Raw genomic sequence first — 21,953 nt, 5'->3', positions numbered from 1 at the left:
GATCTCGTTTACCATGGTGGAAATACGGGGGAGAGGATACGCGTCCAGTTGCGTAAACCGATTGATGGTTTGGCTATAATCGATGACCATCCGGTTTTTCTCCCCTGTCCGGACCACCAGCACTTGGGCTCGCCAGGGACTGTTACTGGCCTCGATGACCCCTTCCGTCAGCAACCTCTGGACCTCGGACCTGATGAAGGACCGGTCCTGGGCGCTGTACCGTCTGCTCCGTGTCGCGACGGGTTTGCAATCGGGGGTGAGATTAGCAAACAGGGAGGGTGGGTCCACTTTGAGGGACGCGAGGCTGCAGACAGTGAGGGGGGTATAGGGCCACCGAATTGGAAGGTCAAGCTCTGCAGGTTGCATTGGAAGTCCAGTCCTAGGAGTGCCGGTGCGCAAAGGTCAGGGAGGACAAGGAATTTATAATTTTTAAAAACCTTCCCTTGGACCGTGAGGTCCGCAATGCAGCACCCGGTGATGTGAACGGAGTGCGAACCTGAGGCTAACCAGATTTTGTGTGTTACGGGATGGACAGGGAGCGCGCAGCGTCTTACCGTGTCAGGGTGAACGAAGCTTTCCGTGCTCCCGGAGTCCAGCAGGCAGTCCGTCTCGTGACCGTTGAGGTGGATCAGCGTTGTCGTTTTGGCGAGCGTGTATGGACGTGACTGGTCGAGTTGAACGGCTGCGAGCCGTGGAGAAAATCCGGCGCCGTCCGAGTCGATGCTGGAGGGACCTTGCGTGGCAGTCCCGGAAGTCGGTGGCCAGGATCCATATGTGAAGTCTGCGCCCCACGATGGCGGCGCCCAGGACCCGCACGTGGGGTCGGCGTCCCAAGATGGCGGCGCCCAGGACCCGCACGTGGGATCGGCGCCCCAAGAAGGCGGCGCCCAGGACCCGCACGTGGGGGTCACGTTGCGTCCGAAACATCAACCCATCCTCCACCATACCACCCCCCCATCCCACCCTGCTGTCACCCACCGACGGCCACCCAAGGACCAAGCCCACTGTAGCCCCTGCAGGGGCACCGGATGGATGTCGTGGAGCATACTACTGGCAAGGATAGCGCCAGCCAATGATATCCCTGGCAGCAGGGATGAGCGCCAGTGCCAGAGGCCCCCATGGTGCCGGTACCCGGGCAGCAGGGATGGCCAGGTTCAGGAATTGGGCAAGGGGGGGGTACATGGGGGAGGTGGCAGAGTCCATTATGACAACTTGGGGCATCATGCAGCTCATTGGACCTGGTTGGGCACAGGGATTCGCACCATGCTCAGATATTGGTCCTTTCAGTCCCTGCGGACAATGGATATTGGATTACAACCAACATGGTGGCTTTCCTGCTCGTCGCCACAGCCCTGGAGGATGCATTGTGGCTATCGAGCTGGAGCTGCTTGAGGAGAAAACTGCAGTAACGGAACAGGAGGCTGCCGGTGATGATGGAGAGCCGGCCGCTCAAAAGGCCGAAGAGGAGGGGGAGCAGGAGTTGATGCAAAGTAGATGTCACATGAGGCCTCACGTGGACCAGCGGCCTGTCATTCGAGGACCTGCTGGAACAGGCATGCTGTCGAAGACTCCGACTGAGTTGGGAGACAGTGCCACATATCTGAAGATCACGGCGCACCTGGCACCGTGGGGGTATGGGGCAGGACATCCACTCCCGGTGGCCGTCAAAGTAATGGCTGCCCTGATTCTTTACACCAAGGGATCCATCCAGGTGCCACGTGGGAGCTCTGTGCACAGGTGCCTCCGCACTATCATGGAGGGCTTATATGCCCAGTCAGCACAATACATTTGTTTCAATGTGGACCGAGCCAACCAACGGGGTTCGCCTCCATGACCGAGATGCCCAAGGTCCAGGGGGTGATCAATGGGATGCACCTCACCCTATGAGCATTTGCAGATGGCAGGTCACTCTACACAAACTGAAAGAGGTTCCACTCAATGAATATGCAGCTGATATGTGACCATCAGCTGCGCATCATGCAAGTCTGCGCCCAATTCCCAGGCGGTTGGCACGACGCCTTCATCCTGGCACACTTGATGATTCCCTGCCTCTTTGACCCCCCTGCCCCCGGCTGGGGGATTCCCTGCTGCGGTCGTGGCTGATTAGTCCCATCTGAAGGTACAGACAGATGAAGCGGTGCTTCGACATCCTGAAGATGCGGTTCAGGTGCCTGGACCGCTCTGGAGGAACCCTCCAGTAAGCACACACACACCCCCCCCCCCCCCCCCCCCCCCCCCCACAGCCCCCCACCCCCAATTCCCCATGTCATTCCATCACACGGTTCCATCGGATCCCTGGATGGCGGTGGTGGGGATGGTCAGCGGGGAGGATGGGGAGCCCAACCCACCCACAACATCCGCTCATTGCCCACCGCTCCCCTCTCTGGCCAGCCCACCCCACTCACCCATCTGACAGAAAAGCGAGGCAGGTTGGAACAGTGTGAACAGTTGTTTAATGTGAACAAATATATATATATATTTGTGTATACATATATTTTTATACACAAATATATACATATATTTGGGTGCACGGTAGCACAGTGGGTGGCGCTGTTACTTCACAGCCCCTGGGTCCCAGGATCGATTCCCAGCTTGGGTCACTATCTGTCTGGAGTCTGCACATTCTCCCTGTGTCTACATGGGTTTCCTCCGGTGCTCCAGTTTCCTCCCTCAATTTGAAATTCTGAATTCTCCCTCTGTGTACCTGAACAGGTGCAGGAAAATGGCGACTAGGGGCTTTTCACAGTAACATCATTGCAGTGTTAATAAGCCTCCTTGTGACAATAAAGATTATTATATTATATACATGCCCTAACCCCTATCACTATATTCTGCTCTGCACCTGTGCTAATTTAACTGGTGTTACGGGGCCAAAAGCTACGCCTAAGTGGATCTCCAGACAGTACATCAGGAGTGGAGACGGCCTGCTGTGATTCCCACCCTGCGACCCAGGTTCCCATTGGCAGCTGGCTGCTGCTCGGGTATCCCAGCTGGTGTGATGCCGCCCTGTGCTGCCCGCTGCCCACCAGATGCACCAGGGACAGGAGGGAGGGGGGGGAGTCCGAGGTTCTGGGGCGTTCTGGCACCTACCCTGTGGGAGTCACAAGGACTGGCCCCATCACCACCTCCTCCCTCGGGTGCCTGATGCCCCCGGGCTACTCCAAGGGACCGGGGTTCGAATGGAGAATCCCCTGAGGTTCCCCCGCCAACTGGCACTTCCAGTCCTGGAGGCCCGCTCTCGTCTCATCCAGGGTCTGCATGCTCGCGGCCATGGAGCACAGGAGGTGAACCATCTCCGTCTGGGACTGCACCACATCACGCTGTTGACTGTGCCACCACCTTCTATGGCTGTGCCACGTTAACCAGTGACTGCGCCATCTCCTTCTAGGACTGGGCACGTCCTTCTGTGTCTGTGCCAATCAGCCAGTGCTTGGCAATGCCCGCTGTGAGTGGGCCACGCTCAGAAGTGCCACTGCAATGTCTAGGTCGCACTCGCACTACCTGTGAGAGGGCAAGCCCTGTCCTGGGCCTTGACCAGCGCCTGCACAGAATGCCCCACGCCTTGGACATGCTAATCCATAGCCAAAACCCTCTCTCCCAATGCCTCCATCGCAGACACCACTCGTGCGGTGTAGGCTAGGGTGCACGCATGTTTGGCATGACCTCCTGCTCCTGCACGTGGTTGGACTCCTCCAACTGCACCTGCAGGTCCTGGATGCTCGCTGACAACCGCTCATGTAGTCCCTGGTGCCGCAGTCCATCTCCACGAGAGATGAAACTGTCCGTTCCAGAAGCCCAAAACCTGTCCTGTGACCGTCCGCGGGGGCGGGGAGGGGGGGAGGGGAAGTGATCGGGGGCAGTGGATTGCAGTGGCAGTAAGGGTGGTTGGGTTGTGGTGTGGGGGTGAGGTGAGGGAGGGTGTGGGTATTGGGTGGAGGGAGGGTTGGGGTGAGCAGGGCGGCACAGCAGCACAGTGGTTAGCACTGTTGCTTCACAGCACTAGGATCCCAGGTTCAATTCCTGGCTTGGGTCACTTTCTGTGCGGAGTCTGCACGATCTCCCCGTGTCTGCATGGGTTTCCTCCGGGTGCTGTGGTTTCCTTCCACAAATCCTGAAAGATGTGCTGTTCGGTGAATTGGACATTCTGAATTCTTCCTCTGTGTACCCGAACAGGTGCCGGAGTGTGGAAACTAGGGGATTTTCATGGAACTTCATTGCAGTGTTAATGTAAGCTTACTGTGACAATAATAAAGATTATTATTAGTAGGATGGTGTGGGGATGAGATGTGGGGACGGTCCGGGGTGAGGATGGCGCGGGGGTTGGATAGGGATAGGGGTGGTGGGGGTAGTGTTGGAGGGGGGGTAATTGACTCACGTGTCATGGGGAACCGCAACTCAACAGGATCTCACTTTCGTCCCCGCGGCCGACCTCCACCCCGGCGACTTCCTTTTCCTTAGGGCCTGCAACCACGATCCAGGGCCCGCTGCTCTGCCATGGTGAGGGGGTTACAGGTCCAGCGGTCCCCCTCCAGTTTTTTCCCCCTCCTGGCGGCTTTGTGCGGCCTTCCCCTGGGGAGGGGGGGGGGGGGGTGGGGGGGGGGGGGGGGGGGTAAAACAGAAAATGTCTGTTAGACAGTCCGATGCATACAGCCCAAGGGGTGGGGTAGCTGGTGTCCTCAGTGGCCAGGGCAACCGGTCATGGCAGCCTGTATGGGTGCCGGCCTGTGATGCAGGGTGGTGGTTTGGCCACCCTTCTGGTGGGAGGGGAGGGTTACAGGTGTGTGAAACAGGGGTTAGTGCAGGGGCACAGTGCTGCCTACTCACCTTGGCCACTCTGAGGAGATTGTGCAGTTTCTTCCTGCAGGCTGGTCCGGATGGTGTTACTGGTGGTTCTGACAGCCTCTGCCATCTGCACGCAGGGCCACAGCAACCGGTGGTGGCTGGCAGTCTCCTTCACGGGTACAGGGTGGCCCACCTCTCCTCCATGGTGTCCAGATGGTTCTCTAACTCAGCATGTGTTGTGCAGCTCCCCTTGCTGTCATGTTGTTGGCTGGGATGGTGTGTGTGGGGGATGCAGTGTGTATATGCGGCTTCAGCTTGTCAGCCTCTTCGGCGAATCTGGCACCGTTTCGCATTGGAATCGATTGTGTTCCATGTGGCGCTAGTGCTAGCTCTTGACAGTCGCTGAATTGGTCCAGGTGTAGTGCCAGTTTCATGTAATCGAAGTCCACAAATCCAGCTCCAGCATCAACACTTAGTCTCAGGAGTGGAGAATCCTGGGCGGCATATAGCACAGTGGTTAGCACTACTGCCTCATAGCGCCGAGGACCCGGGTTCGATTCCTGGTTTACTGCTCGTGTGGAGCTTGCACGTTCTCCCTGGGCGGGATTCTCCCTTCTTGGGACTAAGTCCCCATGCCCGCCGGAAAACGGGCGAGAATCACTCCGGAGTTTTTCCTCAAAGGTCGGGGTAATTCTCTGTTTTCCAGGTGGCTACCAGAGCCCCCGCGGCAACCCGCAGCTCTGTCATCCGGCAGGGCCCTGCTAGCCAGACAGCGCGGCCGCGCATGCGCATGGCGGCTGCAACAGGTCCGCGAATGCGCACGGCGGCCCACCTCGGCACGGGCGCAGCCGACATGGCGGAGACACATAGCGGGCCTGGGCGTAGGAAGGTAGGTCCCTCCCAGATCGCGATGGCCCGCCGATCGATGGTCCCCCGATCGCGGGCCTGGCCACCACTTGAGACGCCCCCTTGGAGTCAGATACCAGCCCCCCCACCAGGACCGCCACTGCAGCAGCAGGTCCAAGCTCCTGCCGGATGGTACCACGTCAACCACGCCGGCAGGAGTTTGGCCGGTTGACCGCGGAGAATCGGCCGCAGGGGCCTGGTCCAACGGCCCCCGACCGGCGCCGCATCGACCGCGCGCTATCCTGGCACGGAGGATCAGAGAATCTTGCCCCCTGTGTCCGTGTAAGTCTCACCAGCACAACCCAAAAAAAAGATGTGCAGGGTAGGTGGATTAGCCATGCTAAATTGCCCCTTATTTTTTAAAAAAAGGAACGGAGAATCCAGTTTCTAATTATTTACTCACCAGTGAGCCCTCTTAATATAAAATAAAAGTCCATTAGCCCAAACCTTTGTGATGCTTTAATTGCATCTCTGGCTCCAACTACTTTGCATAAAATAATTAAACTAAATTAAATAAACTGAGGGACAAATTAAAAGGGCAGCACCTTAAAGGATCCTGCCTTAACAAAACAAATCACAATAGAGACCGGCCACGAATGTAGCCATGGTAGAGAGGCAGACAGTCAGCTTGGACAACTCCCTCGGTCACCCCCTGTCTGGACCCTGTTAACAGCAAGTTAATGACGAGGAGGTCCTCCTCTTTCTTTTTCTGTCTCTGCAATGGGTGTCTGTAGATCAGGAGCATGGGTTAAAGTGCAAGCAAAATTGCAATAAGAGGTTTTCAAAAAATCTGAAAAAAGAGGTGCAGTTTATGACAACAGTCTGTGACATGGTCCCACGGATTCCACCAGGCCCCAAAAAGGCAGGCATCTTGTGACTCGGTGAACCGATGCAGTCTACAGTTGTATGGGTCAGCTGCATGCAACACCATCCATCCCGGGTTTATGGAGGAGGACTGCTCTGTACAGGGACCCCCAGAGGGGCCCCAACACCGGACAGTGACAAGGTGTGCTATGACGAGGGCAAGAATGTGAAGGATGTGCAGCAGCAGTCCCTAGAGGAAATCAGCTTTCCTCTTTCCATGAATTAAATGGATGAAAATTCAGAATGTTTCTTACAGATGTATAGTTCTGTCCAGCTGATTTTCCTGTAATCATTGTGCCCAGTATGATCAAATATGCCTAAGTACACAATCTAGATTCCAGCTTGTTGTCAAACCATCTCTGATCTTAAGTAGTGTTGTCATCTTTTAATTAATTGTTTTTCTTTTAAACAAATTAAAAGTATTTTGTATTCTTACAAATGTCTAGATTTGCTGAAGCATCATTCCCCTCCTCCAAGGAAGTCACCCCCAGCTCCCTGCTCGCAACCAGAATGGTTTGTACATGCGCCACCGCCTTCCAAGAATAAGGAGTAAGTATACGAGTTTTTAATTGTGAGCAATATGGAAGTTCACAACCATTCTTGGCCTATTTTGGTTGGAAAAAAATTAAAATCTAATATTTGAATAAATATTGTGTTAAAATTACTGTTTTATTTCAGGCGGTTGTGTGAAAAAGTACATTTAATAAATACATCTTCAGGTACATGACATTATAGTGGATGAGTTATTCTGCTCTTTTTTTAAAATAATTTTTATTGAAAAATTTTGATTTTATACAACATTGATGCACCTTAGTAAAATACCGATTATACAATCATATACATTCGCCCCATCCCCATGAACAACCCAGCATTTTAACAACAACGCAAATTAACACACTATAAAGTTACAGAATAAACACTACAATAATGCACACCCCCCCCCCCCCCCACCACCACCACCACCACCACCACCACCCCGGGTTGCTGCTGCTATTGACCAAGTACTATCTCTGAGCCAGGAAATCCAGAAAGGCTGCCATCGTTTATAGAACCCTTGTATTGATCCTCTCAGGGCAAATTTGACCTTTTCCAATTTTATAAATCCTGCCATGTCACTGATCCAGGTCTCCACGCTTGGGGGCCTTGCATCCTTCCATTGTAACAGAATCCTTCGACGGGCTACTAGGGACGCAAAGGCCAGGACACCGGCCTCTTTCGCCTCCTGCACTCCCGGCTCTACCGCAACTCCAAAAATCGCGAGTCCCCACCCTGGTTTGACCCTGGAACCAACCACCCTTGACACCGTCCCGCCACCCTCTTCCAGAAATCTTCCAGTGCTGGGCATGCCCAGAACATATGGGCGTGGTTCGCTGGACTCCCCGAACATCTGGTGCACCTGTCCTCACCCCAAAGAACCTACTCATCCTAGTCCCGGACATGTGGGCCCGGTGCAGCACCTTCAATTGGATGAGACTAAGCCTCGCACATGAGGAGGAAGAGTTGACTCTCTCCAAGGCCTCCGCCCAAGTCCCGTCCTCTATCTGCTCCCCGAGTTCCTCCTCCCATTTAGCCTTCAGCTCCTCCACTGACGACTCCTCCACCTCCTGCATTACCTTATAGATGTCAGACACCTTCCCTTCTCCTACCCACACCCCCGAAAGCACTCTGTCTATCGTCCCCTGCGAGGGCAGCAAAGGGAATCCCTCAACCTGTCGCCTAGCAAATGCCTTTACCTGCAGGTATCTGAACATGTTCCCTTGGGGAAGGCCAAATTTATCTTCCAGTTCCCCAAGGCCCGCAAAACTCCCGCCAATAAACAGGTCCCTCAATTTGCTGATGCCCGCCCTTTGCCACCCCCTGAATCCCCCATCCGTGTTCCCCGGGATGAACCAATGGTTGCCACCCAGTGGAGCCTCCATCGAGCCCCCTGTTTCCCCCCGATGCTGTCTCCACTGTCCCCAAATTCTTAGGGTCGCCGCCACCACCGGGCTCGTGGTAAACCTCTTAGGGGAGAGCGGCAACGGTGCCGTTACCATGGCACCCAAGCTCGTACCTCTACATGACGCCATCTCCATTCTTTTCCACGTCGCCCCTCCCCCCTCCATCACCCATTTACGCACCATTGACACATTGGCTGCCCAGTAGTACCCCAGAAGGTTGGGTAGCGCCAGCCCGCCTCTATCTCTTCCTCGCTCCAGGAACACCCTCCACACTCTCGGAGTCCCATGTGCCGACACAAAGCTCAGAATACTGCTGGTCACTCTCCTAAAGAAGGCCCTGGGGATAAATATGGGCAGGCACTGAAAAAGGAACAAGAACCTCGGAAGCACCGTCATTTTGATGGACTGTACCCTCCCCGCCAACGACAATGGCAACATGTCCCACCTCCTGAACTCCTCCTCCATCTGATCTACCAGTCTGGTGAAGTTATGCTTGTGAAGAGTCCCCCAGTCCCTGGCCACCTGCACCCCACAGGTACCTAAAGCTCTCCCCTGCCCGCCTAAGCGGGAGCCTACCAATTCCTTCCTCCTGGTCTCCAGGGTGCACCACAAACACCTCGCTCTTGCCTAAGTTTAATTTATAACCTGAAAAGGTCCCAAACTCGGCTAGCAACTCCATCACTCCTGGCATCCCCCCCACCGGGGTCCGCCACCATACAGTAATAGGTCGTCGGCATACAACGACACCCTATGTTCCTCTCCACCTCGCACCAAGCCTCTCCACCTCTCTGAATCTCTCAACGCCATCGCCAACGGCTCGATTGCCAGTGCAAACAACAAGGGGGACAGGGGGCAACCCTGCCTGGTCCCTCAGTAAAGCCGGAAGTACTCCGACCTTCTCCCTATTCGTGGCCCACGCACGCCATCGGGGCCTCATATAGCAGCCTTACCCATCTAATGAACCCTTCACCAAATCCAAACCTCCCCAACACCTGCCATAGGTACCCCCACTCCACTCTATCGAAGGCCTTCTCCGCATTCAGCGACACCACTATCTCTGCCTTCCCCTCAATCGCCGGCATCATGATGACATTCAACAATCTCCGCACATTCGTGTTCAGCTGCCTTCCCTTCACAAAACCTGTCTGGTCCTCGTGTACAACCCCTGGCACACAGTCCTCTATCCTGGTGGCCAGGATTTTTGCCAGCACCTTAGCATCCACGTTGAGGAGAGATATGGGCCTGTATGAACCACACTGCTGGGGTCCTTGTCCTTCTTTAAAATTAACGAGATCAGCGCCCGCGACATCGTCGGGGGCAAAGTCCCCCCTTCCCACGCTTCGTTGAGTGTCCGCACCAGCAAGGGGCCCACTAGGTCGAGTTATTCTGCTCTTAATGGCAATTAACAAGGTACCCATCTATCTTTTTTTGGTGGAAAATTCGGCCCATCAAGTCTGCACCAACCCTCTGAAAGAGCACCCAACCCACGCCCTCGCTCCCGCCTTATCCTTGTAACCCCACCTAATTTGCACACTCAAGGGCAATTTATCATGGCCAATTCACCTAACTTGCAACCTTTGGACTGTGCGAGGAAACCAGAGTACTCAGAGGAAATCTACGCAGGCACAGGGAGAAAGTGTAAACTCCACATTGGATTTGTTTGTTGTCATGTGTACCGCGGGTACAGTGAAAAGTATTTTTCTGCGAGCAGCTCAACAGATCATTAAGTACATGGGAAGAAAAGGGAAGAAAAGAAAATACATAATAGGGCAACACAAGGTATACAATGTAACTACATAAGCACTGGCATCGGATGAAGCATACAGTGTGTAGTGTAATGAGGTCAATCCTTAAGAGGGTCAATTAGGAATCTGGTAACAGCGGGGAAGAAGCTGTTTTTGAGTCTGTTCGTGCTTGTTCTCAGACTTCTGTAGCTCCTGCCCGATGCAAGAAGTTGGAAGAGTGAGTCGGGTGGGAGGGGTCTTTGATTATGCTGCCCGCTTTTCCCAGGCAGCGGGAGGTGTAGATGGAGTCAATGGATGGGAGGCAGGCAGGGCCGGTTTTAAGCCTATTTGACCAATTTCATCAATTTGGGCCCCGCACCTTAAGGGGGCCCCGCGCCAGCGGCGACAGAGTTACCGTTTGAAGCCTTTTCTGTATTCTAAGAGGAACTATAGGGTAGTTTTTACTTTTGGGGAACGCACCGCATTACCGTCGACAAATCCTTCAGCCCTGCGCCGCCAAATCCTTCCGCCCGGGTAAGTAAGTTTAAAATTTTAGTATATCAAGCATTTAATGTTTTTTTTTTGGTTAAAGACGAGCATACTACACGAAATAGAAACATACATAAATTTTTACTTTTGTAGAGTAGGGGCCCCGGCATCACTTTTCTAATTGGGCCCGCAATTCCTAGCACCGGCCCTGGAGGCAGGTTCGTGTGATGGACTGGGCGGTGTTCACGACTCTCTGAAGTTTCTTGCGGTCCTGGGCCGAGCAGTTGCCATACCAAGCTGTGATGCAGCCAGATAGGATGCTTACTGTGGTGCATCTGTAAAAGTTGGTAAGGGTTAATGTGGACATGCCGAATTTCCTTAGTTTCCTGAGGAAGTATAGGCGCTGTTGTGCTTTCTTGGTGGTAGCGTCAACGTGGGTGGACCAGGATAGATTTTTGGAGATGTGCACCCCTAGGAATTGAAACTGGTAACCATTTCCACCTCGGACCCGTTGATGCTGACAGGGGTGTGTACAGAACTTTGCTTCCTGAAATCAATGACCAACTCTTTATTTTTGCTGGCATTGAGGGAGAGATTGTTGTCGCTGCACCACTCCCTTCTGTATTCTGACTCGCCATTATTTGAGATCCGGCCCACTATGGTCTATTGTCAGCAAACTTGCAGATGGAGTTGGAACCAAATATTGCCATGCAGTCATGTGTGTACAGGGAGTAGGGGGCTAAGTACACAGCCTTGTGGGGCCCCCGGTATTTGAGGACTATTGTGGAGGAGGTGTTGTTGTTCATTCTACTGATTGTGGTCTGTTGGTCAGAAAATCGAGGATCCAGTGCAGAGTGGGGAGCCAAGTCCTAGGCTTTGGAGCTTTGATATGAGCTTGGCTGGGATTATGGTGTTGAAGGCGGAGCTATAGTCAATAAATAGGAGTCTGATGTAGGAGTTCTTATTGTCGAGATGCTCTAGGATGAGTGTAGGGCCAGGGAAATGGCGCCTTCTCTGGACCGGTTGCGACGGTATGCGAATTGCATGTGGATCAAGACGTTCTGGGAGTATGGAGGTGATGCGCTTCATGGTCAACCTCTCAAAGCACTTCATACGACTGAAGTCAGGACCACTGGACGGTAGTCATTGATGGCACTTAGACGGTCGCCCATGGCCAGAATTGAACCTAGCTCCCTGGTGCTGTGAGGCAGCGGTGTTGACAACTGTGCCCGTTACAGGGACGTTCGTACTTGGTGGAGATCATGGGGAACCTGGTGGTCCACACCCGTGCCCTCTGTGGGGGTTGTAACAGATATAAAGTGACATCCAGGACTATTAGGGTGCACTGTTTTAGAGGAAGTAGGTAAGAACATTGCCGACGTTCTAACCAAAATCTTCCCTAAATTTTTTGGATTGGCCCGTTCCATTCTGCTATTTAGGAAGGTATAAGAGATAAAATTGTGGAATTTTAGACTAGTTGGCTTAACATTTAGTGACTATTGTTCAAGAAGGGGGGTAGAGACAACCCTGGTAATTATAGACCTGTGAGCCTTACTTCGGTTGTGGGGTAAAATGTTGGAAAAGGTTACAAGAGATAGGGTTTATAATCATCTTGAAAAGAAAAGTTGATTAGCGATACTCAACACGGTTTCGTGAAGGGTAGGTCATGCCTCACAAACCTTATTAAGTTTTTTGAGAAGGTGACCCAAACAGGTGGATGAGGGTTAAAGCGGTTGATGTGGTGTATATGGATTTCAGTAAGGCGTTGATAAGGTTCCCCATGGTAGGCTATTGCAGAAAATAAGGAAGTATGGGACTGAAGGTGATTTAGCGGCTTGGATCAGTAATTGGCTAGCTGAAAGAAGACAGAGGGTGGTGGTTGATGGCAAATGTTCATCCTGGAGTTCAGTTACTAGTGGTGTACCGCAAGGATCTGTTTTGGGGCCACTGCTGTTTGTCATTTTTCTAAATGACCTGGAAGAGGGTGTAGAAGGATGGGTTAGTAAATTTGCAGATGACACGAAGATCGGTGGAGTTGTGGGTAGTGCTGAAGGATGTTATAGGATACAGAGAGACATAGATAAGCTGGAGAGCTGGGCTGAGAGGTGGCAGATGGAGTTTAATGCGGAAAAGTGTGAGGTGGTTCACTTTGGAAGGAGTAACAGGAATGCAGAGTACTGGGCTAATGGCAAGATTCTTGGTAGTGTAGATGAACAGAGAGATCTCGGCATTCAGGTCCATAAATCCCTGAAAGTTGCCACCCAGGTTAATAGGGCTGTTAAGAAGTCATATGGTGTGCTAGCCTTTATCTGTAGGGGATTGAGTTTCGGAGCCACAAGGTCATGCTGCAGCTGTACATAACTGTGGTGCGGCCGCTCCTGGAGTACTGCGTGCAGTTCTGGTCACCACATTATAGGAAGGATTGTGGAAGCTTTGTAAAGGGTTCAGAGGAGATTTACTAGGATGTGCCTGGTATGGAGGGAAGGTCTTACGAGGAAAGGCTCAGGGACTTGAGGTTGTTTTTGTTAGAGAGGAGAAGGCTGAGAGGTAACTTAATAGAGACATGTAAGATAGTCAGAGGGTTAGATAGGGTGGACAGTGAGAGTCTCTTTCCTCGGATGGTGATGACCAACACGAGGGGACATAGCTTTTAAATTGAGGGATGGTAGATATAGGACAGATGTCAGAGGCAGTTTCTTTACTCAGAGAGTAGTAGGGGTGTGGAATGCCCTGCCTGCAACAGTAGTAGACTCGCCAACTTTAAGAGCATTTAAGTGGTCACTGGATAGACATATGGATGAAAATGGAATAGTGTAGGTCAGATAGGCTTCAGATGGTTTCACAGGTCGGCGCAACATCGAGGGCCGAAGGGCCTGTACTGCGCTGTAATGTTCTATGTTCTATAACTCTGAACATTTTCAACTAATCAGAGACAGCCAACCTGGATTAGTAAATGGTAGGTAATTCTGATGAACCTGATTAAATATTTAAAAAAATAAATAATTTAGAGTACCCAATAATTTTTTCCAATTAAGGGGCAATTTAGCGTGGCCAATCCACTACTCTGCACATTTTTGGGTTGTGGGGGCGAAACCCACGCAGACACGTGGAGAATGTGCAAACCCCACACGGACAGTGACCCAGAGCCGGGATCGAACCTGGGACCTCAGCGCCGTGAGGCAGCTGTGCTAACCACTAGGCCCACCGTGCTGCCCTCTGATTAAATATTTTGAAGAGGTGTATAAAGTAGAATGTCTCTGGACCCTTGGGGTGGATTCCCCGCGTCTGCTACCGGTAGCAGAGTTTCGACTGTGGCAAAGAATTGCATGTCGGGGAGGGCACTGATCCCGTTCGGATGTTCTGGTCCCCTGCTGGCGGCAGCACCGAGCTACACGCCCTGCGCTGGACATTTGATTTGCCATGCTTCTATGATACTCCAACCCTCTCAGCGGGATTCACAGGTGTGGATTGGTGCAAGCATTTTTAAGCATGGCCCTGCCATTGTGGACCTCATGCTCGGGTTAAGGGGGTAAGTATGTAAACTAGGAGCCCCAGAGGGCCTCCACAATGCAAACCCTGACCAACCCACCCCCCCATCTGTCACATCAGAGACTCCTTGCATCAGAAATCCCCAATCAGAGACCCCCATCAGACCAGACACTCCTCCATATCATGATCCCTCAAATCAGAGACCCCCCCATATCAAAGAAACCCCACCATATAAGAGACCCCCCATCAGAGACCCCCTCCCCATATCAGAGACACCTCTTGTAGGAGACATTTAAAAGTTCATTTAATATGCTCAGATTCTTCATGCCCAGTGACGGGCGTGAATCAGATCGCATCAAGTGCTGCAGGCTGAGCATGGTGCTCCGTTCGACACCTGGCACGAACGCCGTTTAGGAACTCTCCCGCTGTTCTCTGGGAATAACAGGAGATGGGCTGGGCACATCGTGGGGGTAGAATCGTGCCCTGAGTCCCTCGAACCACAGTGCTGGTAAGTCCCAGTAATCCCAGGGATGGGATGTCCTTGGGGGTAACAAGAGGCTGATTCCACTGTCGGGGGGGGGGGGGGGGGGGGGGGGGTGGGATGTGTGGGGAGGGAGGGTCAGAGGTCTCCAGTCCATGACGGGTGGGTGACCCCAGAATGAAGGGGCCTTCTGATGGAGGTAACGCCAACCTTGAGATTGAAGTTGAGAACTTTTTCTGTTTCACATTCTCAGTCATCATGCGCCTGTCAGCCTAAAATTGAGGGGGAAATGCTGGAAAATCTCAGCAAGTCTGGCAGCATCTGTAGGGAGAGAAAGAGCTGTTAGCTCTTTTCTCTCCCTACAGATGCTGCCAGACTTGCTGAGATTTTCCAGCATTTCCCTTTTGTTTCAGATTCCAGCATCCGCCAGTAATTTTCTTTATTGCCTAAAATTGAGGCTGGGCAGGAATAGGCCCTTCAGTGGCCCTTAAGTGGCATATGCGGGCTTCCCAATTGAAACCCTGTCCATCTCACCCTAAAACCATATCTGTGATCCAGAGGGAATCCTGTCCTCTGGGAAGCCAAAGCCTGGTACATGTTATATTACGTAATATCTGTTACTCTTGCTTACTTCCAGAATGGTCTGATGGTTGTAATTCTGTAAACTATCATTCTTCAAATTAAGCAAATCAACATTTATTGAATAACAAATGTAAAGATCTATGAGCTACTCTTCTACAACTATAACTGATGATTAAATCAGTAAGAATAATTATATATAATTTTTAACTACACGTGCCAGCTAAGCTATATCTCTAACACTCTGCCTCACTAGTCACTCCTGATATGAAGAGGTGGAAATCTCCTCTGAGTGTAGTTTATATAAATAGATCTGGTGCTGCCATCTAGTGGTTGCCCTAGCACTATCTTTCAGGATGTTAACCCATGACATACCAGCAGATATACAGATCACTACAGGAGACAGTAAACCAAGGATACGTAAATCATGCCAAGGCTCGCTGCACAACAGACCTCACTCCTCTTCAGCGACATCAGAGGCACTGTATGGGCCCCGCAAACACCAAAAATCTTAAACCATCTTTCACCGACGAGAATCCCACTGTCAAGGAGAAGAAGAATCATCAAAACATCCATCAACCGGGTGTCTCAAGAAGGGATATGACCATTCTCTCCCCGACAAGATTGGTGAAACCCTCTAGAATTAAATATAACAAATCAGAGGCTATATCAACACCTCTCCTATCCGGATAAAGAAAAGAAACCACAGAAAGGGAGGAACGCCAGGATTAACTAATCGTCGTCAGATAAGGTCTAGCAATGTACACCCTCTCAAAAAGGATACCAGGGACAGAACAGTGTGACCTCATAAGAAACATAACAGTGCCCTGGCCCCCCCCCCCCCCCCCCCCCCCCCCCCCCCCCCCACCCACGGGAGCCCAAGCCTCAAAGGAGGGGACAGTCTGGAAGTCCCTATATAAGATCACTTGGAGGGGGGTGCCATACACCCCCATCCCGCCTAACCTCCAAATAAAAAAAGACTCTGAACAATGTTGAACTGAAGTACTCAGACTCACACTCAGTCCCTGCAGCCAACAGGATACTACCTCTCCAGGGGAATCAAATCACAAGAAGGGGAGCAGTCCAGTAGACCGCAAAAGGGACATCTCAGGGGAGGGTGAACTACTACATCACCCAATGACCCAGGTAAACCTACTCAACCTACCTTAACCTACTCAATCAAGTTACTACTCGTGCAGCCAAGTAAATATAGAAGACCAGCCCAAGAAAGGCTCATGGATTAACTAACCATGCCTGGGCGTGCACCAGGTCATATTTCCCCTCAGAAGGTGCCCAACCACAAAAAAAAAGAAAGGAACCCAGTCTTTTCCAGGATACATGATCTACCTGTATGTTCACAGGAGGCAAGCAACGATTCCATAATCCTAAAATAACAAAAGCACAAAAGTAAAACATAACACTAATAGTTAGAACACGAGCTTTGACAAAGGGTCATCTGAACTCGCAACAGTAGCTCTTTTCTCTCCCTACAGATGCTGCCAGACCTGCTGAGATTTTCCAGCATTTTCTCTTTTAGTTATAACAAGTGTTTTTGTAATGAACTCCAATTGTCTTTATTGGTTGGCCAATTGGAGTATGAGCTCCCTCAATGATAGCTCATTGAGGGGGCCCATATAAGCACCTGTGTAGGCTTTGTGAGCCAGTCTTAAGTTGACAGGACTGCTAGCAGCACTGTTTGTAGCTGCTCCTCTAATATCGTTATTGTAAATAAATATTGGTGTGGTGACGGAACTCCTGCCTCCTGTGGATTACTACAGTGGCGACGGAGATGGGATATAAAGTAGACGAGTCAGGCTTACACCCATTAGAAGACAGAGTAAGGGCAATAAAAGAAGCCCCAGCTCCCACCACGGTCCAGGAGTTGAGATCATTTCTAGGGTTGGTAACCTATTATGGAATATTTATTGAAACTAGGGCGTCCATCCTAGAACCCCTCCACCAGCTACTAAAAAAGGGGCAAGAATGGAAATGGTCCATCCGCCAAAACCGAGCATTTAGGGACATTAAGGAACAGCTGTCATCCGAAAATGTCCTAGAGCATTATGACTCAAGGAAGGAGTTGATGGTCACTTGTGATGCATCCCCCTACGGGGTAGGAGCCATCTTAGCCCATAGAGGAAGGAATGGGGAAGAACGGCCAATAGCCTATGCTTCGAGGACCTTGGCGATGGCTGAAAGGAAGTACGCCCAAATCGAGAAGGAAGGACTGGCGGTGATATTCGCAGTAAATAAATTTCACCAGTATCTGTATGGGCGGAAATTCACCATAGTGACGGACCATAAGCCGTTAGTAGGGTTATTAAAAAAAGACAAGTCAATACCCCCGATTGCATCAGCTAGAATCCAACGCTGGGCGTTGCTACTGGCAACGTATAGATAGGTTCTGGAGCACAGACCGGGAACGCGAGTAGCAAATGCAGATGCTTTGAGCAGACTTCCCCTGCCGGACACTCCGCCGCAAATACCAAAAGTAGAGGAGACAGTAATGACTCTAAATTTTTTTGGACACCCTACCAGTAGATGAACAACATATTCGGTGTGGACGCAAAAAGCACCCAGTTTAAGCCAGATGAAGCATTTACTGCTAACAGGGGAACTGGAAAGACCAGTGGAGCCCAGATGCACCCATACTGGAGCAGAAGGGACCAAATAATCGTAGAAGATGGTATCCTATTATGGGGAGCCCGGGTACAGTAGTCCCCCGTTATACCGTGCTCCGCAATACCGCGGTTCGCGATATACCGCGGGGGGGCTTATGGACCCCAACTGTCAGTTGTGTCAATTTCAGCGGCCGGCTCACTTTGATCGGAGAGGGAAGCTGCTCTCTCACTGAAACAATCAGCGGCCGCTGAAATTGACACTGCCGGCTCCTCTTTCCCTCCAATCCAACTTTTAAGTTTTAATGTTTCTGATTGGAGGAGAGAGCAGCCGGCAGTGTTAATTTCAGCGGCCCGGCTGATTGTTTCAGTGAGAGAGCAGCTTCCTCTCCAGATCAAAGTGAAGCCGGCCGCTGAAATTGACACTGCCGGCTGATTGGAGGGAGAGAGCAGAGAACACAGGAGGAGTTCATACGGGCCTCTGCAAGAACAGCATGGTCTCACATCGCCCCATCCCTCTGTAGCTGGGGTTCGGCTGTGGCTGCTGGGGTACAGGCTGTGGCTCCTGGGGTTACAGACTGTGGCTGCTGGGCTTCAGGCTGTGGCTGCTGGGGTACTGTGGCTGCTGGGGTACAGGATGTGGCTGCTGGGCTTCAGGCTGTGGCTGCTGGGTACTGTGGCTGCTGGGGTACAGGCTGTGGCTGCGGGCTTCAGGCTGTGGCTGCTGGGGTACTGTGGCTGCTGGGGTACAGGCTGTGGCTGCTGGGCTTCAGGCTGTGGCTGCTGGGGTACTGTGGCTCGCTGGGGTACAGGCTGTGGCTGCTGGGCTTCAGGCTGTGGCTGCTGGGGTACTGTGGCTGCTGGGGTACAGGCTGTGGCTGCTGGGCTTCAGGCTGTGGCTGCTGGGGTACTGTGGCTGCTGGGGTACATGCTGTGGCTGCTGGGGTACAGGCCGTGGCTGCTGGGGTACTGATGGAGGGAGAGAGCAGCCGGCAGTGTCAATTTCAGCGGCCGACTGATTGTTTCAGTGACGAGAGCAGCTTCCCTCTCCGGCCGCTGAAATTGACACTGTTTTAATTAGATCCACGATGGGGGTTTTAAATTTATTTAAAAGCTATGCTAGCGCTTCCCATTGTGAGTCTACGGGGGTCTGACCTCTTCCCCCGACCCCCGTAGACTCACAAGGGGAAGCGCTAGCATAGATTCTTAAATAAATTAAAACCACCATCGTGGATATCCGTGGCTGTCTTGGACCCCAACACCGCGTTATAAAGGGGGGGACTACTGTAATAGTCCCTAGCTCAGGGCCCGTCAGGCAATCTTAATCGAAGTTACATCACGGACACCCAGGGGTGTCTAAAATGAAGAAGATGCCAGCTCGAAGCTATGTTTGGTGGCCAGGTTTGGACACAGAACATAGCAGCCTTGGTACGTCGGGTGCCAGGAGTGCCAACAGGGGCAAAGAGTGCCACCAGCAGGCGCCATGTGCACCCGTGGGGAATCGGCCAGGCAGACTGTGAACCCGCCTGCATATTGACCCGCCGGCCCTTTCATGGGCCCAATGTCTTTGGTGATAGTGGACGCCACTCCAAATGGTTGGAATGCTCCACAGGGGTAATGCGGCCAAGCACAGCAGCGACAATTGAGAAAAGTCTCAGGCTCGTTTGCAACACATGGACATCTGGAGGTATTGGATGTCGGACAACGGAATGGCATTCACAAGTGGGGAATTTGGAGTCCGTCACATCAAAACGGCCCCTACCATATCCAGCGACCAACGGCCCCTGGCCGAGAGAGCGGTCCAGGACACTTAAAGCAGGACTCAAGAAGCAGCGCCAGCGTCAATGGACACCAAGCTCTCCCGCTGGCTGTTTGATTACAGGACCACACCGCATTCCACAACGGGCATACGCCAGCTGAACTCTTAATGCGAACGGCGGCTGCGAACGAGGCTGAGTCTCCCTTTTCCACAAATTTAACGGGGAAAGTGGAGAAACAACAGGAGGCCCAACGCAGGGGGTATGATAATAGTCGGCAGCAGAGACATTTCCAGGTGGGGGCACCGGTTGGGTCACGAATTATGGGAATGGACCAACGTGGGTCAAAGGCACGGTTAGAGTCCCAAAACAGCGGGCATATCCTATGAGGTTTCGATAGGAGGTAAGGTGCTGAAGAAACACCTAGACCAAATAAGGCAGCGGAACCCAACCTGGAGGCAGGCGAAGCAGGACCGCCTCAAGCTGGGATAGCCAGACGGAAAGGATCCCCACCACCCCCAGCCCCCGAGCAATTTCTCCAGACCCCGTCATCAGTCAGTCAGAGCGGCGATGGCCACGTTCGACGAGGCCGCTCGCGACACCTCTCCCCAAGGAGGAGCGAAGAACAACTTCCAAGGAGGTCATCAAGGAAAAGATGGGCAACTATAAGGTACACCCCGCCCACCTCGGCGAACGACCGGCGGACGACACGAGGTGACAGACCCAGACATGAGGAGCAGGAAGAAGCTCAGAGGAATGCCAGCTCGGCAGGAATTCCTCGGACCTTGGGGGGGGAGGCGGTGTAATTGAACTCCAATTGGCTTTATTGGCTTGGCCAATTAAAGTGTGAGCTCCCTCAATGATAGTTCATTGACGGGGGCCCATACTTAGCACCTGTGCTAGCGCTTTGTGCAGCCAGTCTTAAGTTGACTGGACTGCTAGCAGCACTGTTTGTAGCTGCTTCTGTAATATCATTACTGATAAATAAATATTGGTGTGGTGACAGAATTCCTGCCTCCCGTGGATTACTACAGTTTTCCTCACCCACAATGAGGAGTATGTAACTATACCAACTGCCTCTATACAACCCATCTACCATCACCCTGCTGTGGACACAGTCTACAAATAAACGGAGGATACTTGAAAATGTACTCCCTCACTGTAAAAAGCAAGGATTACAGCACATTACAAAACTAGATAAGTACTGCACAATTGTCAGGTCACAGAACCAACTTGGCATGAATTTTGCAATGGAACAGGATAAGAGGCAACAAGGCCTCATATCATACATCCTACAAATTCAGGGGTATAATCATAAGAAAACAAAGTCCGGATTAATGATGAACTCCCGGATCATATAACCGTCTATGGAGTGAGAAAGCGTTGTTGATAGCACTGTCAAGAACCCCTTTCAGTTACTTTGCTGATGTTTGAGCGTAGATTGATGGGTAGTAAATCGCCAGATTGGTATTTGTCCTGCTTTTGTGGACAGGACATACCTGGACAGCGTTCCACAGTTCAGGTAGATTAAAGGTCTGTAGCTGTACTGGAATACTTGGCTGAGGTGTGCAGCTTGTTCTTGGACTACAAGGGTTCTGAATGTTGTCAGGGCTCATAGCCTTTGTAATTATACAGTGCCTTCAGCTATTTTTTGGGATCATGTGCAGTGAAACAAATTGGCTGAAGTCTGGCAGTTGTGATGCTGGGGACCCCAGAAGGAGGCCTGAGAAGAAAAGAAAACTTACAGCAAGGAACAGGCCCTTCGGCCCTCCAAGCATGCACGATCCAGATCCTCTATCTAAAACTGTCGCCTATTTTCTAAGGATCTTGTATACCTCTGCTCCCTGCCCATTCATGTATCTGTCTAGATAAATCTTAAATTACGTTATCGTGCCCGCCTCTACCACCTCCACCGACAATGCTGGTTCCAGGCACCCGCCACCCTCTGCGCAAAGAACTTTCCACGCACTATCTCCGTTAACCTTTTCCCCTCTCACTGTTGAACTTGTGACACCTAGTAACTTGAGTCCCCCACTCTGGGAAAACGCTTATTGCTATCCACCCTGTCTATACCTCTCATGATTGTGTAGACCTCAATGAGGTCCCCCCCTCACACTCCGTCTTTCTAATGAAAATAATCCTCATCTACTCAACCTCTCTTCATAGCTAGGCCCTCCCATACCAGGCAACATCTGGTGAACCTCCTCTGCCACCCTCTCCAAAGCCTCCACATCCTTTTGGTAATGTGGTGACCAGAAATGTACTGCAGTATTCCAAATGTGGCTGAACCAATCTCTTATACAACTGTAACATGACCTGCCAAC

General features: G+C 51.8%; 1 protein-coding gene across 1 annotated transcript in view; it reads left to right on the top strand.

Moving 5' to 3' along the window:
- LOC119965902 (uncharacterized protein C7orf57-like) overlaps nucleotides 1-21,953 on the top strand; it is a 238,225-nt gene that overhangs the window by 166,877 nt on the left and 49,395 nt on the right. The window contains exon 4 of the mRNA XM_038796899.1: nucleotides 6,999-7,101. Coding sequence (XP_038652827.1) covers nucleotides 6,999-7,101 — 103 coding nt within the window. The remainder of the gene's footprint in view (nucleotides 1-6,998; nucleotides 7,102-21,953) is intronic.

Source organism: Scyliorhinus canicula, chromosome 5, assembly GCF_902713615.1.
Source record: "Scyliorhinus canicula chromosome 5, sScyCan1.1, whole genome shotgun sequence".
NCBI classification, from domain to species: domain Eukaryota; kingdom Metazoa; phylum Chordata; class Chondrichthyes; order Carcharhiniformes; family Scyliorhinidae; genus Scyliorhinus; species Scyliorhinus canicula.
Note: the sequence above shows the minus strand (reverse complement) of the source record. Positions and strands in the feature narration are given on the sequence as shown.